Source organism: Dicentrarchus labrax, unplaced genomic scaffold, assembly GCF_905237075.1.
Source record: "Dicentrarchus labrax unplaced genomic scaffold, dlabrax2021, whole genome shotgun sequence".
In the NCBI taxonomy this organism is placed as follows: domain Eukaryota; kingdom Metazoa; phylum Chordata; class Actinopteri; family Moronidae; genus Dicentrarchus; species Dicentrarchus labrax.
Window position 1 is genome coordinate 2,473,037 of NW_026136714.1, and position 20,375 is coordinate 2,493,411.

Genomic DNA, 20,375 nt, shown 5'->3' on the forward strand with positions numbered 1-20,375 from the left:
ACAGCCACTGTTGGTCATAGACTTTATTAGATTTGTGCATGTTTTAATAACATACTCATTTTCACATAATATAGCTACATTGCATATAACATCAAATATTCTTTTTTACATTTAATTCAATAATCCACCATGATTTACAGTATGCAGTATCTTATTTTTTGATTAACAAAAACCTCAGCTGTTTGATTCTTGCACTTACATTTATGATGCATGTTTTTAAATCCGGCAGGCATCGACTGACAATCAGTTCCACTCAGATTTGTAAGGATTTAATCTTTTTCACAATGATTATACAATGCATTTAGAAAACAATAGAACTAGCTGTAACAAAGAAAATAATGTACATTCACGGTCAAATATATCCACTATAAATAATGTAAGAAAAAATCTGTGAATATCAAAAACATAAATACATAAAACTATTTCTTTGCATTGCTGTCACAGCTCATCCTGTCAGTCTCAAGAGGTGCCATGGAAAATGGTACGTCTTAATATGGCGAAGAAACCTCTGAGTGACAGAATGACATTTTTTAAAGTTAACCATCCATGCTAATTATGATGGCTCATTTTCATAAATTACACACTCAGTGTAACAATTACATAAGGCTGCTCTTACTGATTTTCTTGGCAGTAGGCTGTGCCACAATATATCTGACAGTCACGTACTGACACTGAGTCACTGTAAAATTTAAAAATGAAGCCCTGAATCACTAATGCATAAACATACAAGCCCCAGATAGTCCTGCCTCATAGTAAAAAATGAAGAATGTACAAAATAATTGGAACAAAATTGCTAAAGTTTTAAAAACAAAAGCTGAAGAGCTTAGAGACTCACATAATATCAACAAGCACAAATAGCAGCAGGAGATAAAGGTGACGATCTGCATCACTCAGAGCTCTGTACAACACATCTATTTGGTTTGACCAGTTACAGAACAACATTCACACATTTATGCACCATTGAGCACAAGGGGTCACTGTGGCTACACAAATAGACTGATAAACACAGGCAGCATGGAGAATCTGCAGGGGGACCAGGACTCCTTTATACCTTTGGCTATTGGGTCTTCTCTAAAAAGCATGATATTGCCATACTACGTCAACATTCGAATGGAAAGCACTCCTTCTGGAAGACATTTTTAGTGCCTGGAAACAGAATCCTTTTTTAGTAACAGTTCGGATTTTCAGAGTAGTGATCGAAGAAAGGGTTGTGCGAAGGAGGGGTGACAAGAAGTGCTAAATCTACTGCGGAGGTGCATCCCACAGTTGACATTCCTATACTTTAACATTATTCCATTCTTTATTGTAAAGCCTCTTCTCACAGACCATGAACCCGTTGAAAACCAGGAGGCATTTATGGAAGCAGAAACTCTACATGTTACTTTAGTGCAAAATCAAATGCACTAACCAACTGATAAACCCTGACATAATCCACGTACTATACATCCACTAAAGTTGTAGCTGGTTTACAGTCAGAGGTTTTTACATTACATTGCTTTGAAATCAAGGGAATATGAAATGAAACTGTCTGTGTAAATAATCTAATTTTCCACTAACTGTACCTGAACAGTTGCCAACCCTGCCTATGCTGTATCCTACACCTGTCACAGACACAGCAGCACCCCAGGGTGGGACCACCGAGTTGTTGCTTTGTCAAGTGGCAGACGAATAAACCTGAAAATATAGACTTCATACATCAGTCAGTGCCACTGTATTCAAGTATAATTTTGCAGTATACTCTGTGTGCAAATGCATTTGAAATAATAAAAACATTCTACCTCATTGAAATGCATGCTTTTCCTTCACTATAGGTAAACAACCACAATAAACTGTAATGGAAGACCCTCACCCACATACAAGTGTCACAATCAATTGGACATCCCTGAGACAACTCCATTTGATCTGATGCACGTGTCTGTGTAAGGCATGCTTACGAAGTGGAGAGCTTTCAGGCGTTTGTTCTTGTGCGACATAAAAAGGGAAGAAAAGTGGGCAGCAACAACATACTCACGACACCTACTAGGTTACTCTACTAACTAATTCAACTACATGTGACAACACAGTTACAAGCGCCAATGTCAGGGGTTGGAAAATGCAACCATTGCCTCCTGTTGGCATGCAGCTAAGACATCACCATGAGCGGTCAACAGCTCAAACAGATCTAGCAATAGCTTAACACTGGACATCCTATGTGCGCGGCTGTGCTGAGTTAGGGACTGTACAAAAATTGGGGGTGGAGGTCAGACAGTGGGGAGGGTATTGTAATTTTATTTTTTCTAAAGGAATGGTAGTTTTTTTTTTTTACCCCATGTATTATTTTATTTCATATTTTATATTTGCACAATTAATTAGATAAAAGGCTATAAAATGGTTAAATAAAAAAGATTTTAAAAGGTTTTTAATGTGTGTCATGGAGGTGCATTCTGCCATATGCAGAAGATATGGGGCAGGGTAAAAATAGTGCAGTGCACAAGGCCTTCAGCACAGTGCTGTTGCTTCTTCCATTTTGCGACTCTAAGTTGTATTTATAGCCGCTCTTAGCAGCTCTTCATTTAAAAATAGAGATCGGCTTTATTTTCACTACTTTGAAATGTTTGCTATAACTTATTTTTATTGAATAACACTGATGAGGGCCTTGCTTTGTTATAAAATACATTTAACCAAAAAAAAAGGAAAAAAACTCATCCCCACCCTAATAATTTTCGTACAGTCCCTTAATTTATTTTGTTGGTCGGCAAACCAACCAAAATTCAAACATAAAGATCACAATGACTTTACGGCACCAACAAACAAGTGGGAGCAGTATTGTTTTGCTTTGTTTCTTATTTTTGTGTATGTGTTCATGCATATACAGGCTTTTGTGTGGTGTTGTTTTGTGCGACACGATGAGTAAATGACTTAAGCTTGAGGCGAGGCAAGGAATGTTTCAGACATCAGTGCCTTAATTTACTGTGTTCTACTTTTTGTTCATTTTAAAAGATTTTTTAGGCAGTGAGTGTGACAAGTGTGCACATTTTCATATCAGGGTCAATGCACATGAATTGGAGACGGCATCCTGTTGGTCCTTGTTTGTTGGGGGAATCTGTCCTTCAGTTTGTCTGTCCATCTTTCTGTCAGGAAGAGGGGAGGGGGGCTTATGCCGTCTCAGTCTGAGAAGAGACTGGCAAAAGATTTGCGTAGATTGCGTATGGTTTCGGCCTTCACCTCATCCTGGCTAAGGCTGGCTCGTGGCGCTGGGGTTTCTGGAATGTTGAAGGTATTGGTAAGAGACTGGGACTTGCTATAAAGAGAGGAAAATGGCAATAGAGGAGAGGAAGAGGCTATTAAAGTCATGCAGCAAACCCATGGAATGAAAAGATTGGAGCACGGCAAGAAATCGAGAGAGAGAGAGAGACAGGAGAGAAAAGGCTCAGTAAAAAATCATAAAAGCGCATTCCTTCTCTATGGTCATTCAGTATTACCTTATCATTTCAAGGTAGCTTTGATATGATATGAATAGTGAATGACTTTTCTGGATGCAAAGTGATGCATGTTTTATCAGGGATTGATGACAAGTGTTTTATGTGTCTATTGCAAAAGAGCATGATGTAATCTAATTAATATAATCCAAAATCAGGATTATGAGGATTATTTGTGAAAACCACTAGCTGGAGAATGTATTGATCACTAAGGTTGAAGCAATCATACAGATTTTTTTTGCTGTGAAAGATTCTGATGTGAGATGTGAGTGTAGTTATACAGCTTTGATAGCTTCTAAATCAAAATGTGTTGTGAGTAGTAATAAATGGTCTGTTATTGAGTTTAGCTTTATCTTTTTTTCAAATATCTTTCAGGCAGGAGTACAACACAAATCTAAATCTTAAATGTTTTATATTTTTCATTTGACAACATAGTTGATAGTAGGAATTTGTTTTAAAATCCAGTGTGTACCACAACTAAATCCTACACAAAACATTTTTCTGCCCATGCTTGCTACAAAGAGTTAACTGATTTAAGTAGGTAAAAGTAGGATTTAGAGAATTTGGTCACCTGTGTCCCAGAAAATGTTGCGACAGATAATTTGAAATGTTTTGTGAAACGGCTGCTGAAGGACTGAAAATGTAAGAATCAATAAATCATGCACATTCGGGTGAATCACTGAATAGATTTCCTATGTGGCATGCATATCTCAGTGCAGGCAAAAAGTAAGAAAGGATCTTCTGTTCAGGTCAGCTGTAATGTTAATTTTATGAAAAATGAGAGGAGACTGATCCCAAATCATTTATCATATACAATTACTTACTTTAGTTGTGGAGAACCGCCCATAGCCGGGTTGTCCTGACTTGGCTTCTGTGGGGGTTGAGGCTTTTGCTGCAGCGGGGGTCGTCCTCCTGGGCCCCCCTGTCCTTGAGCTGCAGGTCGGGGCTGCTGGGTGGTGGGTGGTCCAGGACGACCTTGCTGGCCAGGAGCCCTCTGTTGCTGTGCACCCCCCTGTGACTGCTGCCTAGGGGGCTGGGCAGGCCTCTGCTGCCCTGGTTGGCCTGCTTGAGGTTTCTGGCCAGGGCCTCCAGCAGACGATTTCTGCTGCTGCTGAGAGACAGACTGTTGCCTCTGAGCTTGAGGTGAACCTCCCTGGCTTCGGGGAGAGCCCTGACCAGAAGCAGGTCTCTGGCCTTGAGGAGCCCCCTGACCTGGTGGCCGTGGCTGGGGTGCAGGTCCTTGGTTAGCCTTAGCCTGGGCACTAGGGTCACCAGTAGCAGGGCTTGCAGCAGATTGCTGGGCCTGTGCAGGAGGTTGACCTTGAGGCTGTGGGCGCTGCTGAGATGGGGGACTTTGCTGAGGACCACCTACAGGAGAAAAACAAAAGCAGCAATCACATTCAAATACTGTCCAAATACATACGTCTAGACTTGGATATAAAGAAAACTGATTTCTCAATAAAAAACAAATCGTATCACCTTTGTTACTGCAAGGAGTTAAGTTCTTACCCTGAGGTGAGGGGCGCGGTTGAGCCTGTGGTACTTTGGGCTGGGAGACAGGCTGAGGAGACACTGCCTTCTACAAAACACACAGGTGTTATAAAGGAAGACAGTAAGTAAGAGTATCAAACGAGAAAAAAATAGTTAATGATAGAAAACTATATTTAGATACAAAACTGTTTTCTTTTTGCTGTAATAATTGTCTTAATTCAGAAACAATATGTTAGAAATCTATAAAGCCTAGCATCAAAGAAAGTTGTATTCTATTTCAACTATTCAGAGACATTTTCAACTGTAGAAAGTATGGGTCACTTTATAAAAAGTAGTGGAACATTGCAGGAGTTCTAAACTTTGCCAGTGCAGATGTCTGGCTCTTCTGGTATATTGTCACATAGGTGATATCTGACGTCTGCAATGACACCACCTCAAATCAATCTATTAAGTATAGAGTGCCCCAGGGATCAGCACTTGGCCCATTACTATTAGGTTTTATGTTGTCTCTTGGTTATACTACTCATAAATGACATAAATCTCCACTTCTACACTGATGACATTCAATTATATGTACCCATTAAGCCTGACATCTAGCCTTGAAACTGTTGATACCTCAGAGGCATATGTCAGCTCACTCAATGCACCTGAATGCAAAATACTGTGAGATTTCTTTTGCAGCGGTTCAACCAATTGCTTTTAGTTTGGTCAAAGTAATGCTGGAATTCTTATCAAAAAAGTCAACCACATAACACAAACTGCACATTCATTGCACTTCTGACTTAAAGGTCCTTGTTTGGTATTATTATGTATCATATAATATCATTACTAAAGTAGGGAAAATAAAGAAAGCTGAAAGACTAGTCGAGCAATTATTGAGTATCTGTGGTTTGAGCACCTGCTGTGACACGCACTTTGCAATTAGACCACCCAATTTCTTTCTACCATTAAGTCCACAGTGCCCCAGGGATTAGTGCTTGGTCCATTCATTTTTATGTTGTCTGTTGGTTATATTACCCATAAATATGACATAAATCTCCACTTATGTGCTGATGACACCTAATTTTATATATCCATTAAGCCTGACATCTATCCTTGAAACTTCTTGTCTAATACCTGTGAATGTTATGTCACTCAATGCATCGTGAATTTGGTGGCAATGCTAGAATTCTCACTTTATTGAAAGCACAAACTCTACACTCATTACACTAACTTCTGACTTAAAGTGCTTAGCTTTAATATTTCAAGCCTGGCATGGACAAGCACTACATACACCTGGACGTGTCTGTTTCACAATGTATTTACTCATTATCTGTTTATACAGATATAGTCTGTATCTATATGCAGTATATACAATGCAGTACATGATACATCTGATATTACTGTTGCCCTTTTATTGTTATTGTTTTGTGCGGGTTTTGTGCCTATGTTATTAAGATTTTTTGTGCTTTTTATACATGTTCTCTAAATAAGAAGATATTTAATAATAAGTAAAGATGTTCTGAAAAAAACCTTGTGTGTAACTGTGCACCCTACATAAAACTGACTTGTCATATATTACTAATAGAAGTGGGGAAAATAAGAAAAGAGAGATTAGTGTAGCAAGTATTGAGTATCTAATGTTTGAGCACCTGGGTTGGCTGTCCTGCTGTTGCACGGACTGTGGAAGAGCTTGTAGTGAGTGGAACAGTCTGGTTCATCCTGGAAATCACCAACTCTGCAATCTGAATGCGATCCTCATCCTGCTGATCCCCAATCAGTGGCATCGAACAGTCATCAACCTAAAAATCAACAAGACGATGGATTTCATGGATTTCCCTTGAACAGACAAATAGTCCATTCATATTATTATACTTTCTTCTAGTACCTCTATAATGTAGTCCTTTCCATCTTTACCATGTAGAGCCTCCACTGCACAGATATCCAACCCTCCAAAGATGTCAGCACAAGAGTCCACCCACATTCTGTACCTGTAATAATATGTTAAACAGAGCTATAATAGTACTGTGAGACGTTAAAGGATTTACAATCTTATCTTGTCTGCGTTTATGTGCTCTTACTTGTCTGACATGGCCACCTGCTCAAGCATAGATGAGCCCGTGTTGGTTTTCCAGTTTCCCGAAATTGATGTTCTCCTGTTAATTAGAATTTTAAAATTATTTTCATATATGACTATCTACATTTGTTATAATGATATATGTGTATGTGCGTTGGATTTTTTAGTAGTCTGAATACTGAAGAATCCTTATTTCACTCACATGTAAGCTTTGTAATTGTCGCCAATCTTCTGGATGCGGACATCATACTTTGCATCAATGAAGGGCTCAGATGTGGCGTAGGTCTTGGTCAGTGCCACAACACTGGCAATATCTTGAAAATCATATTGATTGTCCACTTTCACCTGGGGTAGCAATGGTCAAAATGTAAATATAGTGGCATATATCAGTCCCAACAATATTGCGTTCATATTGAATTGAGTAAACACTTGAGCACTCCAGTACTACCTTTCCCATTCCTGAGTGAGCATGGCCCATCTTTACCACTACAGGGAACCGAGGGGAGGTAATCTGTAACAACAGCATTATTATACACTCAGATTTCTCATAAATTAACTTCATCAAAATACTTTAATGATTTAAGCACCAGTGTGTAAGATTTAGAGACATCTAGCGGTTGCATATTGCAGGCTGCAACCAAGAAACTATGGTAGCTGCAAAACTCATGAAAAACATGAAAAAAAGTTCTCTTCTCATCCCTTTAAGGTAAACTGTAACTGATGATGATAACGATAACAATAATCATAATGGTGTAATACTGTTTATACCATAGTATATTATTAGTATATAGTAACATATGTAGAAGCACCATAGCTGTTTGAGGTGTAGATATGTGGATAAGTAATGCTACAAAACAAGAAAAACTCAGATCCCATACTTTTTAACATTCCTTGCATTGTAAAATGTTTACAATTCCTGGAAACCTCCAGAGAGAAAAGGGGTTTTTCAAAATTTCTGCAGTACAAACTTTCATTCGGGCCTCTAGTTAATTTATCTTTCCATCCTGCATTCACTCCTCTCACGCATGGTCATGCATAATTTCTTTGTTGTCATTATCTGAGGCTGTCAATCGTGAAATCAGTTGTTCTCATCAGCTGGTAACATCTATCCAATAGCGCAGTGACACCCCTGCACCGTTAGCCTATCATCTTGCTGCTGTCTTTTTAGATATGATTCTTTCTCTTTGCCTTCAGTTCATGCATGTTGTTGATATGCGTGCCCTTCCACCTCCCATTCACCACTCTTCACAGATTCATCAGCTTCCTTGTTTCATCAGCCTATCACCCTCAGCAGAGTCATCAGCCACCAACACCACCAGTGTCTGGACTCCATGGAGGGATTTATCTTGCTGCTGCTCAGGGCAGATGCCCCTCAATCACAATAATCTGACTGTAGAGTTTAAGTGCCTTGACTTTCTATCAAGATTTAATCATCACATATCATATGTTATAATAATGAATTATCTTTGCTTCATTCACTTGTCTCTCCTGAATGAAATGCATACACCGTCCCCTTGTGTAGGTTCTGATTGCGTGCTATTGCAGGGGATGACTTTGGGGGAGCACTGTTGAGCTTAAATTTTCATATATTCACAGCAAGACCTTTTAATGTGCAGCTCTCTTTTCTGAGACAGTTACTGTACCATGAATGTCTCATTTCACTGAAGCCCTATTCTGTAGATAAAAACGGCTGATTCTAAGGTAACAAAAACACAACGGTTCTTATTTTCTATGCCTATGAATAATACATTCTATGTCTGCTAATAGATCCCACTAAATGTCACATACTGGACCTTTAAAACACCAAGTGTTAATCAATGTCAATGAAATAGCAGCCCTCCTTTCTTTCTTCATTTTCTGATTCATATTGATAGCTTGAAAGCCAGCCCTGTTCTGTCAGCCTGTGACTGCAGGGGTGGAGATGACTGCTCTGCACCAACACACTCAGTTTAACTGTACTGTCACTGTCTTGGCACACAAGTAATAAAAAAAAAAAAAAAAAAAAGCTCAGCCTCTACCCAGAACGAAAAACAAGACACTCCCCAGAAAATTAGATTGGTCTCAGCTGCTACATGAGATGGAATATTGACATGGAAGTGAATTACCCTCCTAAAATGTGACCCGTGCAGAGGGATGACCCTTCTGTGTGTGTGTGTGTGTGTGTGTGTGTGTGTGTGTGTGTGTGTGTGTGTGTGTGTGTGTGTGTGTGTGTGTGTGTGCATGTCTCTTTAATGGTTGCTTAGCATTTAAACATACCCATCAGCACAAGTGGAAAGGGGGAGGAGAGATAGGAGGAGAGCAGATGGCACAGAACTCACCATCTCCTTGTGGTTTGGATAGTAAACCTGTTCAATCAGTGGGAACTCCTCTGGGCCAAGTTGCTTGAAGAGTCTAGACATCTGAGCAAACTAAGATGGATACAAATGTTTAGGAAGGAGCATTTCTAATCCAAAATGTAAGTTTTCTATGGCTATGCAGCTAAATTATAGGTTTAGAATAATAAATTAAATAATACTTACCACCCATGGCTTGTCACAGAAATTGTAGACAGAGTGCAAAGAGTTAACGCTTGGCAGTCCAGCATACTGCAGTCCGATCACCATGTTTCGGTGGTCTCCATTCTTGTCCATGCTGAAAGCATGCTGTCTGATCAGCACAAAGTCTGGCTTAAAGGATCTGGGACAGTAGAAGAGCAACTTCAGTTTGCGGAATAGTAGAATTTTAGTAGATTTCAACATTGCAAAATTTGCACCAGCACTGTGGATAATCAAACTTTCTTAACTAGCAATATTTTTCAAATTACTTACCTAGTAACCTTATGCCCATTCCTGAACGCATCAATGTCCACATTGTAGGTACCTGTGGAATCGGCCACCAGGTTGATTTCAGAGAACTCGGCCTAAAAAGACAATGTCACAGTCAATCTCCAGTAAACGCTATACAAAACACTGTGATCAGAGCAGGAGGGCAGCGAATGAGCCTATTCTACATGAGCGAGGAACTATCAGGGTCTATCTTATCTTATCTAACAATTATAAGACGGCAGACTTCATCTGAAGTGTGTTCTTCCTGTTAAGGTGCCACTGGGGAAATAATGGAAACGCAAGCGCAACATGAAGAAGAGGGACAAAAATAGGAAAGGAGGAAAATGCCTCAGGCAGTGAAAATGATTTTAAAAGTTTTAGAGTCTCCTCAAAGTGCTGTTGGGTGGATTTCAGCACAAATAGCCACTGACATATACCGTACCAACAAATAGCCCTGGACGGTTGCACGTTACTATTCACAAATTGACCAAAATGATTATTGATTAGCTGTTAGGCTACTCTTCTATCTTTATGAGAGATTAGAATTAAAAGTTTGCATTAGTCAGAATGGCTCTGTGGAGGAATCTGCCAAACAGAATCTGTTTCTCTTAACCAGATGTCAAGAAAATGAATGACTGCAGCAGTCCCCTCTCCTATCAATATTCCCTAATTATTGAACTGGACCCTGGGACATTTGTCATTCTAAGGACTCTCAATGAACACAGTAATAGCTTCTATTGTACTGGCTGAGTCATGTGTTATTTATTGAAAAACCATGAATCATTTTAGGTTGGTAGTAAGCCTGTTGTTGATCAATGCACCTAAAAAGGAAGTGGACAAATTTACCTAACGAAATGACTCACCAACGTACACATGACACTGCCTAAGAAAATAACAATATTAAACCAAAATACCATCAAACGTAAGACAAAGGATGCTTATAGGAAGGGGTACATTTTCAGATGATAACTTATAGCTCCTTATGTGATTAGAGAGAATAATGACCAGCAATAAATACAATTCATCCTATAATAAAGCCAATGGGGATGTTTTCATATACAGAGAAAAATAAATCATACTGTTTTAGTAACCAGCTCTTGACGTAAATACATCAGAGGCAGTGTTGTCCATCAACACAACACAAATACTAATGTCTTATGAAAGAATGATGTAACACCCCTCCGACAGAAGTTCACAGTCTGGTCACATAGCTCACCGAAGCTCCTTTTTCCAGTCTCTATGGTCTTTATTTTAGTTCCCTGTCCTCCTGGTGGGGAGCAAAGATGAACACAGAATAAAGCAAATAGTAACATGTGTGAAACCTACCTGTTCTACCTTGATGTCATATTCACCGTGGACCTTTCTTCCTCTGAAGACCTTTACCCTGCATGTGAAATGAGGATTTGAATCCAATTGTTGTTTGTATCCAGACACAAAACATGAATTTCATTTTTCACATTTCTCCTGGAACTGACAGCTGACATTTCCTCCAGCCTTTTCAGTTCACATTTTCAACACTCTGAGAGTGTTCCTGGCATAGTACATCACTGTACATAAAGTAAGCTGACATCAATAAAACAAAATACTATCTGTTAGTAGCAGTATGCTGAACACTGCAATTACTGTAAATGCTGGCAGTGCATCTTTGGACTGTTTCAGCCCCTTTTGAAAGTACCGTGCAACATAAACAACAAGGGAAAAGCTAAATTAAGTAGTTTGTGGCACATTATTTTAACCTATCTGGTGCATAAGGAGATTTTATTAAGGACATTCATACTGGCCCTCGCATTTTACATCCACCCATATTCACATGTCATGCCTGTGACAGAGTGGGAGAACCACATGGGCTCTGCACTGTCGGATGGAAGGGTTTAGGTGTGATGGTGCACATATCTGCTTAATTTATTATCACCTAGGGTGTCACTTTGAGAGGAAAGTGCAGCCTTTTATCACCCTTGACTTGTGCGCAAAGCTCTAATAAGCATTCATAATGTGCACTGGTGAAGAGGCTTGACTAACCTGATGCATATATTTGTCTTGTGCAGAATTTGCCCTTACAGCCATTCCAATTTTTAAAAAAATACCTCCATCATCATGGTGGCACCAGCCCATGCCCAGTGCACTTGCATCATTTTAAGCATTTTAATGGAAGAATGCAAGATTACTTCGACACAAGCAACAGCTGATCGTCAAATGAAAATGGCTTCTCTGCCTTGAGTCTGTTGCGCTTTTGCCATGGCACACTGACAACCAGCGCACAAAACCATCTGCAAGGTGTTTCTGGTGTGAGCAAGAAGACCTACACGTGATATAACTGAGAGCACTGGATGAATCATATGACCTTCTAGATGTTAGGCCACTGCTACCCACGGTCTGGCACACATTCCTGTCTAGACGAGGCACCGCGCTGGCAATGCGCACTGCTCTTACCAGTCGGTCTGCTGGTCGTCGATAACCAGGAGGATCTTGGCACTGCTGGAGACTCCTGCCCGGTCCGCTGCCTCGGATAAGGTCGCAGCCGCAGCAGCTGTGGTCTGTTTGACAGCATTGGATATGGATGAGAAGAAGCCGGAGCCTCCACCTGCAGGCTGCGGCTGGCTGGTGGACTGGCGCCTCTCTGACGGCCCTGGCGACACTGCGGGGCTTTGCTGCGGCGGGTCGGGGCGTTGGAGATCCGTCATGTAGCCATTGGGCAGGTTGGACATGAAATTGCTGTCCGAGAGTCGTCGACGCAGGTAGTTCATGATGGAGACTTAATCAAATGACGGGAAGAGGTGTCCAAATATCCTCCAGCTGGATGCGACTTACAACTTGTGTGTTCAGTGAGAAAAAATGGAATGACTAGGCTACTTTTCCATGTGCAGGCTGTGGGATCAGTGTTGCCTAAAGAGAGACGAACCTTGTGTTATAAATTAGGAGCAGATTTTTAATATGGGATTACAGTAGTAAGGAATCGTGACTGAGTAGCTTAAGGAATTAGCTGAGGTGAAGCAAACCATCACACAGCCCCTTTATTCTAGCAGAACAAACAGAGATCCAGACTCAAATGAAATAAACGAATGTCACATTTATATCTGAATATCGGGTTTTGGAGAATAAGCCCACATATCAGACCCCCCACAGATCAGTAGTGAGTATCATAACATGATGAAGCCTTACCTGGGAGTGTGTCCGAAAGTGATCCGCCCCAAGGATGAGGTGATGATGCCTTATTATTATTATCTCTCACAGGAAAGCCTGCGTGTAACTGACTCTCATGTCCTCTGTGCAGGCGGACTGCGGGCCGTGCATCGGGCTTGAACCTGTGAAATTAAAGCTACAGTCCTTCCTGCATCACCGCCGTTCTCCCTGTCCTTCCCCTCAAGACCCAGTTTTTTTTTTTCTGTCTGCCCTGCGTCACTCCCAGTCATCCTGAGGGAAGGGAGCCTGCGAGGCTGGACCGGAGTCAGGTTGGGCGGTGTGCGGGGCACGACTCCCGGATGTTGCTTTCAAAATAAACGCGTGTTAATTAGGATGTCGCTGAAATGTATTTTAAAATTCTAATTCTAAGAAGACGATGCATCTTAACAATATAACACATAATTAAAGGTAAGACGTTTTAATCCTAAATATGGACATTTAATTCTGTTTTGAGAATCGTGTTTGAAGCTATTAAAGACAGTGTTATTGACTTCCGGTGTGGTTCCGCCTGTGTGTGTGTGGGGCTTGACGCAGCTCTGTGCTGGGATATGATGGTGGTGCTGATGAGAGCAGGGTGACAGGGGCGTCGGTCACTGTCAGACATGAGCATGCTGTTGACTCCACGGGGTGCATTGTGGGTGTTGATGTGATATTGCATCCTGTTGAGCTCAATAAAACAGCGGTGGCTGTTTGGCTCTCAGGCCGCTGACACTGGGTGTTACTTTTGATTTTCAGCAGTCAATACAGATTGTGAGAGATGCGCCATCTGTTGGTGCCAGTGATCAACACAGACCCCTGGGGAGTCCCAGGCCTCTACTATGGAAACTGCTCTGTGTGGTGGTGACTGAACCGTGTCCACAGATACACATCGCTGAGTGCATTTCCTACCTGAACCAGTAGAATGATACCTGGAAGAGGTAGAGTATCTCTCCATTAACAATAAAAAGCCTGTTTCATGCAGATAAAATAATGACTAACTGATGAAATGAATGAAAAGGCTAATTTTAGTGCTTCATGTTCCACGTTTTATGTTTGTTATGATAGTATTTAGTGCACTAACACATGTTATTTCACTGGAGGCTTCTATTGAGACCCCCAAAAAAGGGGAAAAAAGAGAGATGGAGAGAAAGAGAGAGAGCGCAGTGGAGACATAGAGAGTGAATGAAGAGAGGGAGCGGCCTTACCGAGAACAGAGCAGTTAATCAGAGAAATAAAACCTTATTTTCTGATTGTTTCGCAGCAATTACAATCTAAAGCCTAAATAAACACTGCTGCACCTCCGCACAACCCTGCAGGAAGGAGCCACATTGCTGGACGCTTCATTCTGTCCATTTAAAGTCTAGTGTGTAGGATTTAGTGACATCTAGTGGTGAAGATGCAGACTGCAACTTACTGAAAACCACCACCCTATCTACAGTCAGTGTTTGGTCTGTCTCTTGTGGCAAGATAAAAATGCCTCATTCTAAGGTAGCAGAAACACAATGATCACAACATTCAGGTGATTATACTCTAATGAAAACAATTTCAATATCATATTTCATTTCTGCCAATAGATTCTCCCTAAAAGACACACACTGGACGTTTAATGACCTTTTCTGAATGAGTCAATAAAAATATGTTACAATTATTCCTCTTTGATTTTTTTATGCAGGCTATGTATTTTGTTTGTTTATCAGTTCATCAGTTGATTGATTGTTAAAGTTCCGCACAAAGTTTATTCATTTACGAACGTGCCCTCAGTAGTGACTGTGCTGCGTGCAGACAGTGGTGGGAACATCTTCACTCAAAGCCCCTCAAAAAATTCTGTAATGCAAAATCTTTAAAGTGTTTGTTTATTCACATTAACAATATCACAGTGGGATATTGTTATGGCCTCTGTTTTGTCTTGTTAATGCCTGATAATTTCAGTCCCCATTTTGTTAAAAAATACTATAATCGTTATGAATACTACTGCTAAGAAGATCCACTGGAGCAATTGTAATTTCTCATATGGGAGTACATTATTATATTATATACATTTTGTTAATTTATGGTAGACAAAACATTTTCTTTGCTGAGTGACATTAGGGTAAACAATGCTACAAAACAAGAAAAACTCAGTCGTCCATTCACAGATTCCATACATTTCAGCCCCAGATTCCTTACATTTTCAAACGTCAACACTACATGGAATCGGCCAGTGAGCAAACATGTTTTCAAATTGAGTATTTAGTAAACAGCAGTTTTATTCTTGTTTTTTTAATGCATTCACAATGCCCTTATGTAGGTTCTGATGGCATGCTATTGCAGTGTATGATGTAGGGAGGGCACTGTTGAGCTTAAATTGAGCTAAATGTATTCACATCGAGACCTGTATATGTGCAGTTCTTGTTAATTTTTTTGAACCAATCTTCTTTTTCTGTGACAATAATCACCAGCAGTATTAAACTGATTAAAACGGGCTAATGTGTCAGCCAATACCAGGGCAGCACAGAGGATCATTGGGATTGATTCTCAATGCGCTAGTGTGCAAACAATCATGTGATTGAAATGTTTGCATATATCATACATCCAGATATTGATTACACTCTTAATTATTTTCTCAGCAGTACCTGTGTCACACAGTATCTGACTGAGTGGCCTCCAAAGACTTTCTATGTGTGGCCAAACTCCGCGGTATGCTCAGGCAAGATTGTTCTCATGGCAGCAGCATTTTCAGGACTTAGGAGCCTTTGTCTGGCCATCAACAAAAGCCTTTGGATTACTGGTGAGGCAGGCTCACAGTACAGCTGCGTGCGTGTATGGGCAGGTCAGTGGAATGACTGGAGCTCCGGTGGGCTAAGAGCTCGAAAAAATGCAGTTTGGTGAGATTGCAGATTAGGTGGGAGGGAGGGGAGTGGGACAGGTGCTGACTACATGGAGGGAAACAAAAGGCACACTTCACTTTCTGCATGGCTCAGGGAGAAAATCTAAAAAAGTTGTGTGGGAAAAAATTAATTTATGACCAAAGAGGTGTTGTGAGTTTTTTTTTTTTTTTCATTATGATACCTTGTACAAAAGAAAGTGTTGAATAAAGTAAAAGCTCCTTTAATCAGTGTGGATTCTGTGGTACTGTGACATTTAGCAACACCACTTTCTACCTGGGCCTACCTGTGAGCTCATTGCGACAACAACAAGCCTGGATGAATGAGGGCTTCTGATTGGCCTCAACAGCAGCCAATCTGTATGCAAGGAATGAGTCACAGGGAAGCCACTGCACCTATCTGCACTCACCTGATACTTTACCTGGCTGAGCTTCCACCCAGCATCTCATTACCTTTCCAACACAATCCAAAACTGAGGCTCATTGTGTCCTGTAAGATCCAGCAGTCAAGGTGTTTCTCTGTATTTGGCTTCACTCAGAAAACGACAAGGAGCCATGGCCGTGGCTAATTTCCAGTACATTACTCGGATGAGCAGTGGCTTCAAGGTCTACATTTTAGAAGGTAAGCTTGATATTCACTTTTCTCTTATAGCCTCATGTTGCTTGATCAGAGTGAATACTTGTATTACCTAGATTAGTGCAGTTAAGTCTCTGCCATGGTTATGCTATAATATTAATAATAATAACAATAATAATGTTAATACATATTTATATGTTTAGATATGTCATGCCACAACCTTTTATAACACATGTGTTCATTACAGTTACATTTACCTTTGTTCTTTGTATGATGTTTATGTAAATACAATATCTAATGGAAATAATCAGATGTGATGACAGTCACATAGAAGTTATGCACTAAGAAGAACCTTTAAAGTACACTAAGTGGATTCAACACAGGAAGTCTACTTAGAATAAAGAATAAAGGACTCCCTATGAATACTTATTTCAAGGTGAAATAAGACTGAGCTGAGATCCAGTAAATTGTGTTTTCACTCACAGCTATGCCGTGTTTCTGTCGGATATCCATAAAATCTGACTAAACGCAGCTAAACAGAAGGTCAGGCAGCGTATTCCTGCTGCTAATGAGGAAGAAATATCCATGCCCGAGGCATTAGAAAATCAGCATAGGTGTGGTTATACCTGCCACCCCCCCTCCCCCTCCACAATGGCACTCTGTGTGAAAGAGTAGCTCACAGGTGTTGGAGTGTTTATCCAGTAGGAAATGTGGATTGGAGTGAGCACTTGAGGTGTGAAGACTCAGTGATCGACTTTTCATTGTCTTACAATTCAAAACAGACAGTCAACCTCATTGTCTGATTTCAATATGTGACTGTGGTTTTTCTTTCAAAGCATTGAGGGATGGATTTGAATACAGTTGAAGGAGCTTTGAAGGACTCCCGCTGTCCCATCAATGTGGATTTTCAAGTGTTACAGTCAAACAATAGGCCACAGTATAATTATGCTGCCATTCCATTTTCAAACAATGCTCTGTGTTTTGACTGTATGCACGACTGTTGTGAACATGTGAGCTTATTGACGTGAAACAATAAAGAGCTCCAAGAGGAAGTGGGTTTAAAAGTATTACCCCTGTGGTTTGGATTCAACTGTACCCGCCTTTATATAATAAAACACCCTAAAATATAATTTTGTGGGTTTCATTTGCAACCTGAATTTAAAGTGCGTTTCTTTTATTCATCAGTGACATCATCAGCTTCTTGTTGATGTGTTTCAACTTGCGTGGTTGCAAGGATCCAGCATGTGTTCGCATGTGTTGTCCTTGATGGCCCTTTCACATATGGGTGCCGCCCAAATCGGGGTCCTCAAGGGCTAAAAACAGTTAGATGTGTGGCACCCCATCCATAACAAAACCTGTTGATTGTGACCTTTTGCGACTGTGTGATAAGGCTGAATGCCAACATTATGCAGAAAAACAACATTTACCGTTAACATTGAATCAGCTGTGTAGTGTTGTAACGCTCACTGATCAGGTAGATCGAGTTCTACAAGTTAACGGAGTTTACAATTAACGGTGACAAAAAAAAAGATTTCCCACGAATAGCAGTTCTGCAGGTTGATGGATCAAAACAAGTAGTTACTCATCACTGATTGACACACTACTAACGTAGTAATCATCACTGCCAGTAAATGTCGTTTTTCTTGCTGGATGGATTTAGACAACTGAACCAAAGTCAAAACACATCTGGTTTGACTGTAATTTTTTTTTTTTTTTTTTATATAAAAAAAGCCTCTCATTCTAATTCTGCACTTTCATTTTGTTTTCCAGGGCAGCCCCATCTCAGAAGCGAAGACAGGTACAGACACATGACAAATGACCGGGCACGAGTCCCAACAGTGTATCCAATCAAACGCAAGCGCAGCCATGAGAGAGGCCTGACACTGGAGGCGAGGTTGGTAGTCTATTCGTATTTCCAGTGATAATTCACTTTAAAAGTATGATTTTGAATGCAGATTCGGTCAAAGTGATGTGACATTATCTGATGAATTAATGTTTCAGGCGAGAGCGGGCACTGAGCAGAAGCAGTGGTAAATCTGCCCAGAGAGCGGCACCTGCGCCGGCGGCGTTTAACAGGCCACAGAGCCCCACATCTACTGGAGTCTGCAGTCCAACACCTAGCCCCACCAGCCCTCTGCCCACCCATGTGTACTACACACCAGTCATGGATGAACCACTTGCCCTCATCAAGAAACCAAGAAAAGACCCTGAAAGCACGGAGGACAAGACTAAAAGCTCAGTTACCACTCAAATCCAGGTAATTCACCAAAACATGTTCAACGTGACTTTCTCAAAGATCACGGATGTTTGGGCTGTCATAACTAAAGAAACGTGGTGGTACTGTATGTCCCTTTGTAGTGTCAGTGTAGCTCCAGGCTACCCACAGCAGTGGTACGTCTTCTATCTCAGTAACTCCAACTGCGCAGACATTCTTCTTTCTAAGTGCATGCAGGCCTAAGCTTGTCCAAGCTATGCAATCCAGCCAGATTCAGGAAGAAAATGTGAGCAATGGAGTGAGGAATGCCATAAACAAGACCAAACAGACAGCTCTCTCTTTGACCTGTATATGCCTGGGAGTGATCTGACTTCCATGGGCAAACCCAACCAGTTTAATTGGTTTTCAAATCATTTTGTTTTCACTTTGAATAGTGTACACTGTTTTGTTGTAATGGGATGAGCCTATCCGTCAGTTAAGGGGATATTAAACAGCTTGTGGAATAAAGACAAAACACAAAGCAGGGTTGCTGCGTTTTAACTGCAGATAGAAAGTACTGTTTTATGTCTTTTCATGTAATTAATGCCGACTGTATTCTTTTGTTTTTTCAGATGCGTCCCTCTGTGATCACTTGCGTCTCCTCATCAAGAAACCCCTCCTGCAGATCCGAGGTCCACAGGGGCCCCTCATCAGGTCAGTCTTGCACTCTTGTGAATGAGCTCACCCACCAGACGGTCACTCCCTAATCGTGACACACGCATCTTAATGTAGACATCCACTCACTTTTACTGACTCACTGAGGTGTGTATTTGACTTTTGTCATTCATCCATTCATCCATCCTTTCTCTTCTAGTGATTTCCAAAAGTAACTACGACCACGTGGTTGAGGAGCACTTCCAGAGAAGCCTCGGAGTGAACTACCAGAAAGCTCGCTCCCAGCAGCTATCCATCAGCGTGTCCGTCGATGACCACTTTGCCAAGGCTTTGGGAGACAAGTGGCTGCAGATTAAGTCTAAGTCTTCCTCCTGTTCTTCCACCCCTCCCAGCAGTCCAAGTGTTACTCACTCCCCCACCTACAGCCACAGCCCAAATCAGTCCCACAAAGAGTCCACCTCATCGCCAACTTCCAGCCACTGGTCTGTCAATTAAAGCAGAAGTGACCTCTGATATGGGAAGAAACTGAACTTTGTGACTTTTAACATTTCACTGCGTGCAGCTCAACTTGTTGAGCAATGGAAATGCCAGCGCTAGTGCTGAGAGGGCGCGCTAACAGATGCAGGAGTGCTGTCACTTTGGACCTCTGTGTGTCCAAATATAAGACACACTGACGCAGACGAATGTAGCATGAATTGGGATGTCCTTGTTTTGTTACATTTCTATCCTCAGCTTGTCGATAGCCTCTGAGTTACGTAGATGGTGATGTGGGATGATTGAAAAATCAGCCAAATAATCCTTCACATTTCTTTGATTTTGTGTCATTCTTTCAATTCACTCTGAATGCCACGATTTCTACTGTATTATATTTATATTCTGTTACACTTGGGTTCTTTATAGTCTGAATGACTAGCCTATCTGCTGTATGATATTATGCTTATAAGCTGTACACAGAACAAAGACATTTAATAAGACTTTGATATAATAAAAATCTCAAAAATCTGTTTTTTTTGTGTCACTGTCTTTTGTAAAAAGAATATGTGTAGGGCTCACTTCCCAGACCCAAGGTGACGTCCTCAAATGTCTTGTTTTGTCCAC

At 40.9% G+C, this 20,375-nt stretch overlaps 2 protein-coding genes across 3 annotated transcripts; one reads left to right on the forward strand and one right to left on the reverse strand.

Moving 5' to 3' along the window:
• Positions 1 to 8: 8 nt before the first annotated feature.
• On the reverse strand, positions 9 to 13,178 carry syn1 (synapsin I). 2 transcript variants are annotated; one of them, XM_051422024.1, is made up of 14 exons: positions 12,969 to 13,178; positions 12,240 to 12,692; positions 11,136 to 11,193; positions 9,813 to 9,904; positions 9,525 to 9,681; positions 9,324 to 9,413; positions 7,454 to 7,516; positions 7,208 to 7,350; positions 7,010 to 7,084; positions 6,817 to 6,919; positions 6,581 to 6,730; positions 4,968 to 5,037; positions 4,283 to 4,826; positions 9 to 3,280 (listed from the first exon to the last, which is right to left on the reverse strand). In XM_051422024.1, exons 2-14 carry the CDS (start codon positions 12,551 to 12,553, stop codon positions 3,145 to 3,147), a joined length of 1,995 nt encoding a protein of 664 aa, XP_051277984.1. In that variant the 5' UTR covers positions 12,554 to 12,692; positions 12,969 to 13,178; the 3' UTR covers positions 9 to 3,144. The 2 variants fall into 2 exon arrangements, with proteins under 2 accessions (XP_051277984.1, XP_051277985.1); XM_051422025.1 differs by having other exon boundaries at positions 9 to 3,242; positions 12,969 to 13,177.
• A 3,069-nt stretch (positions 13,179 to 16,247) lies between these two features.
• Positions 16,248 to 20,279, forward strand: vgll4l (vestigial like 4 like). Its single transcript, XM_051422045.1, has 5 exons — positions 16,248 to 16,453; positions 18,179 to 18,302; positions 18,410 to 18,665; positions 19,235 to 19,316; positions 19,477 to 20,279. The coding sequence occupies exons 1-5, from the start codon at positions 16,387 to 16,389 to the stop codon at positions 19,770 to 19,772; spliced, it is 825 nt and encodes a 274-aa protein (XP_051278005.1). The 5' UTR covers positions 16,248 to 16,386; the 3' UTR covers positions 19,773 to 20,279.
• The last annotated feature ends 96 nt before the right edge of the window (positions 20,280 to 20,375 follow it).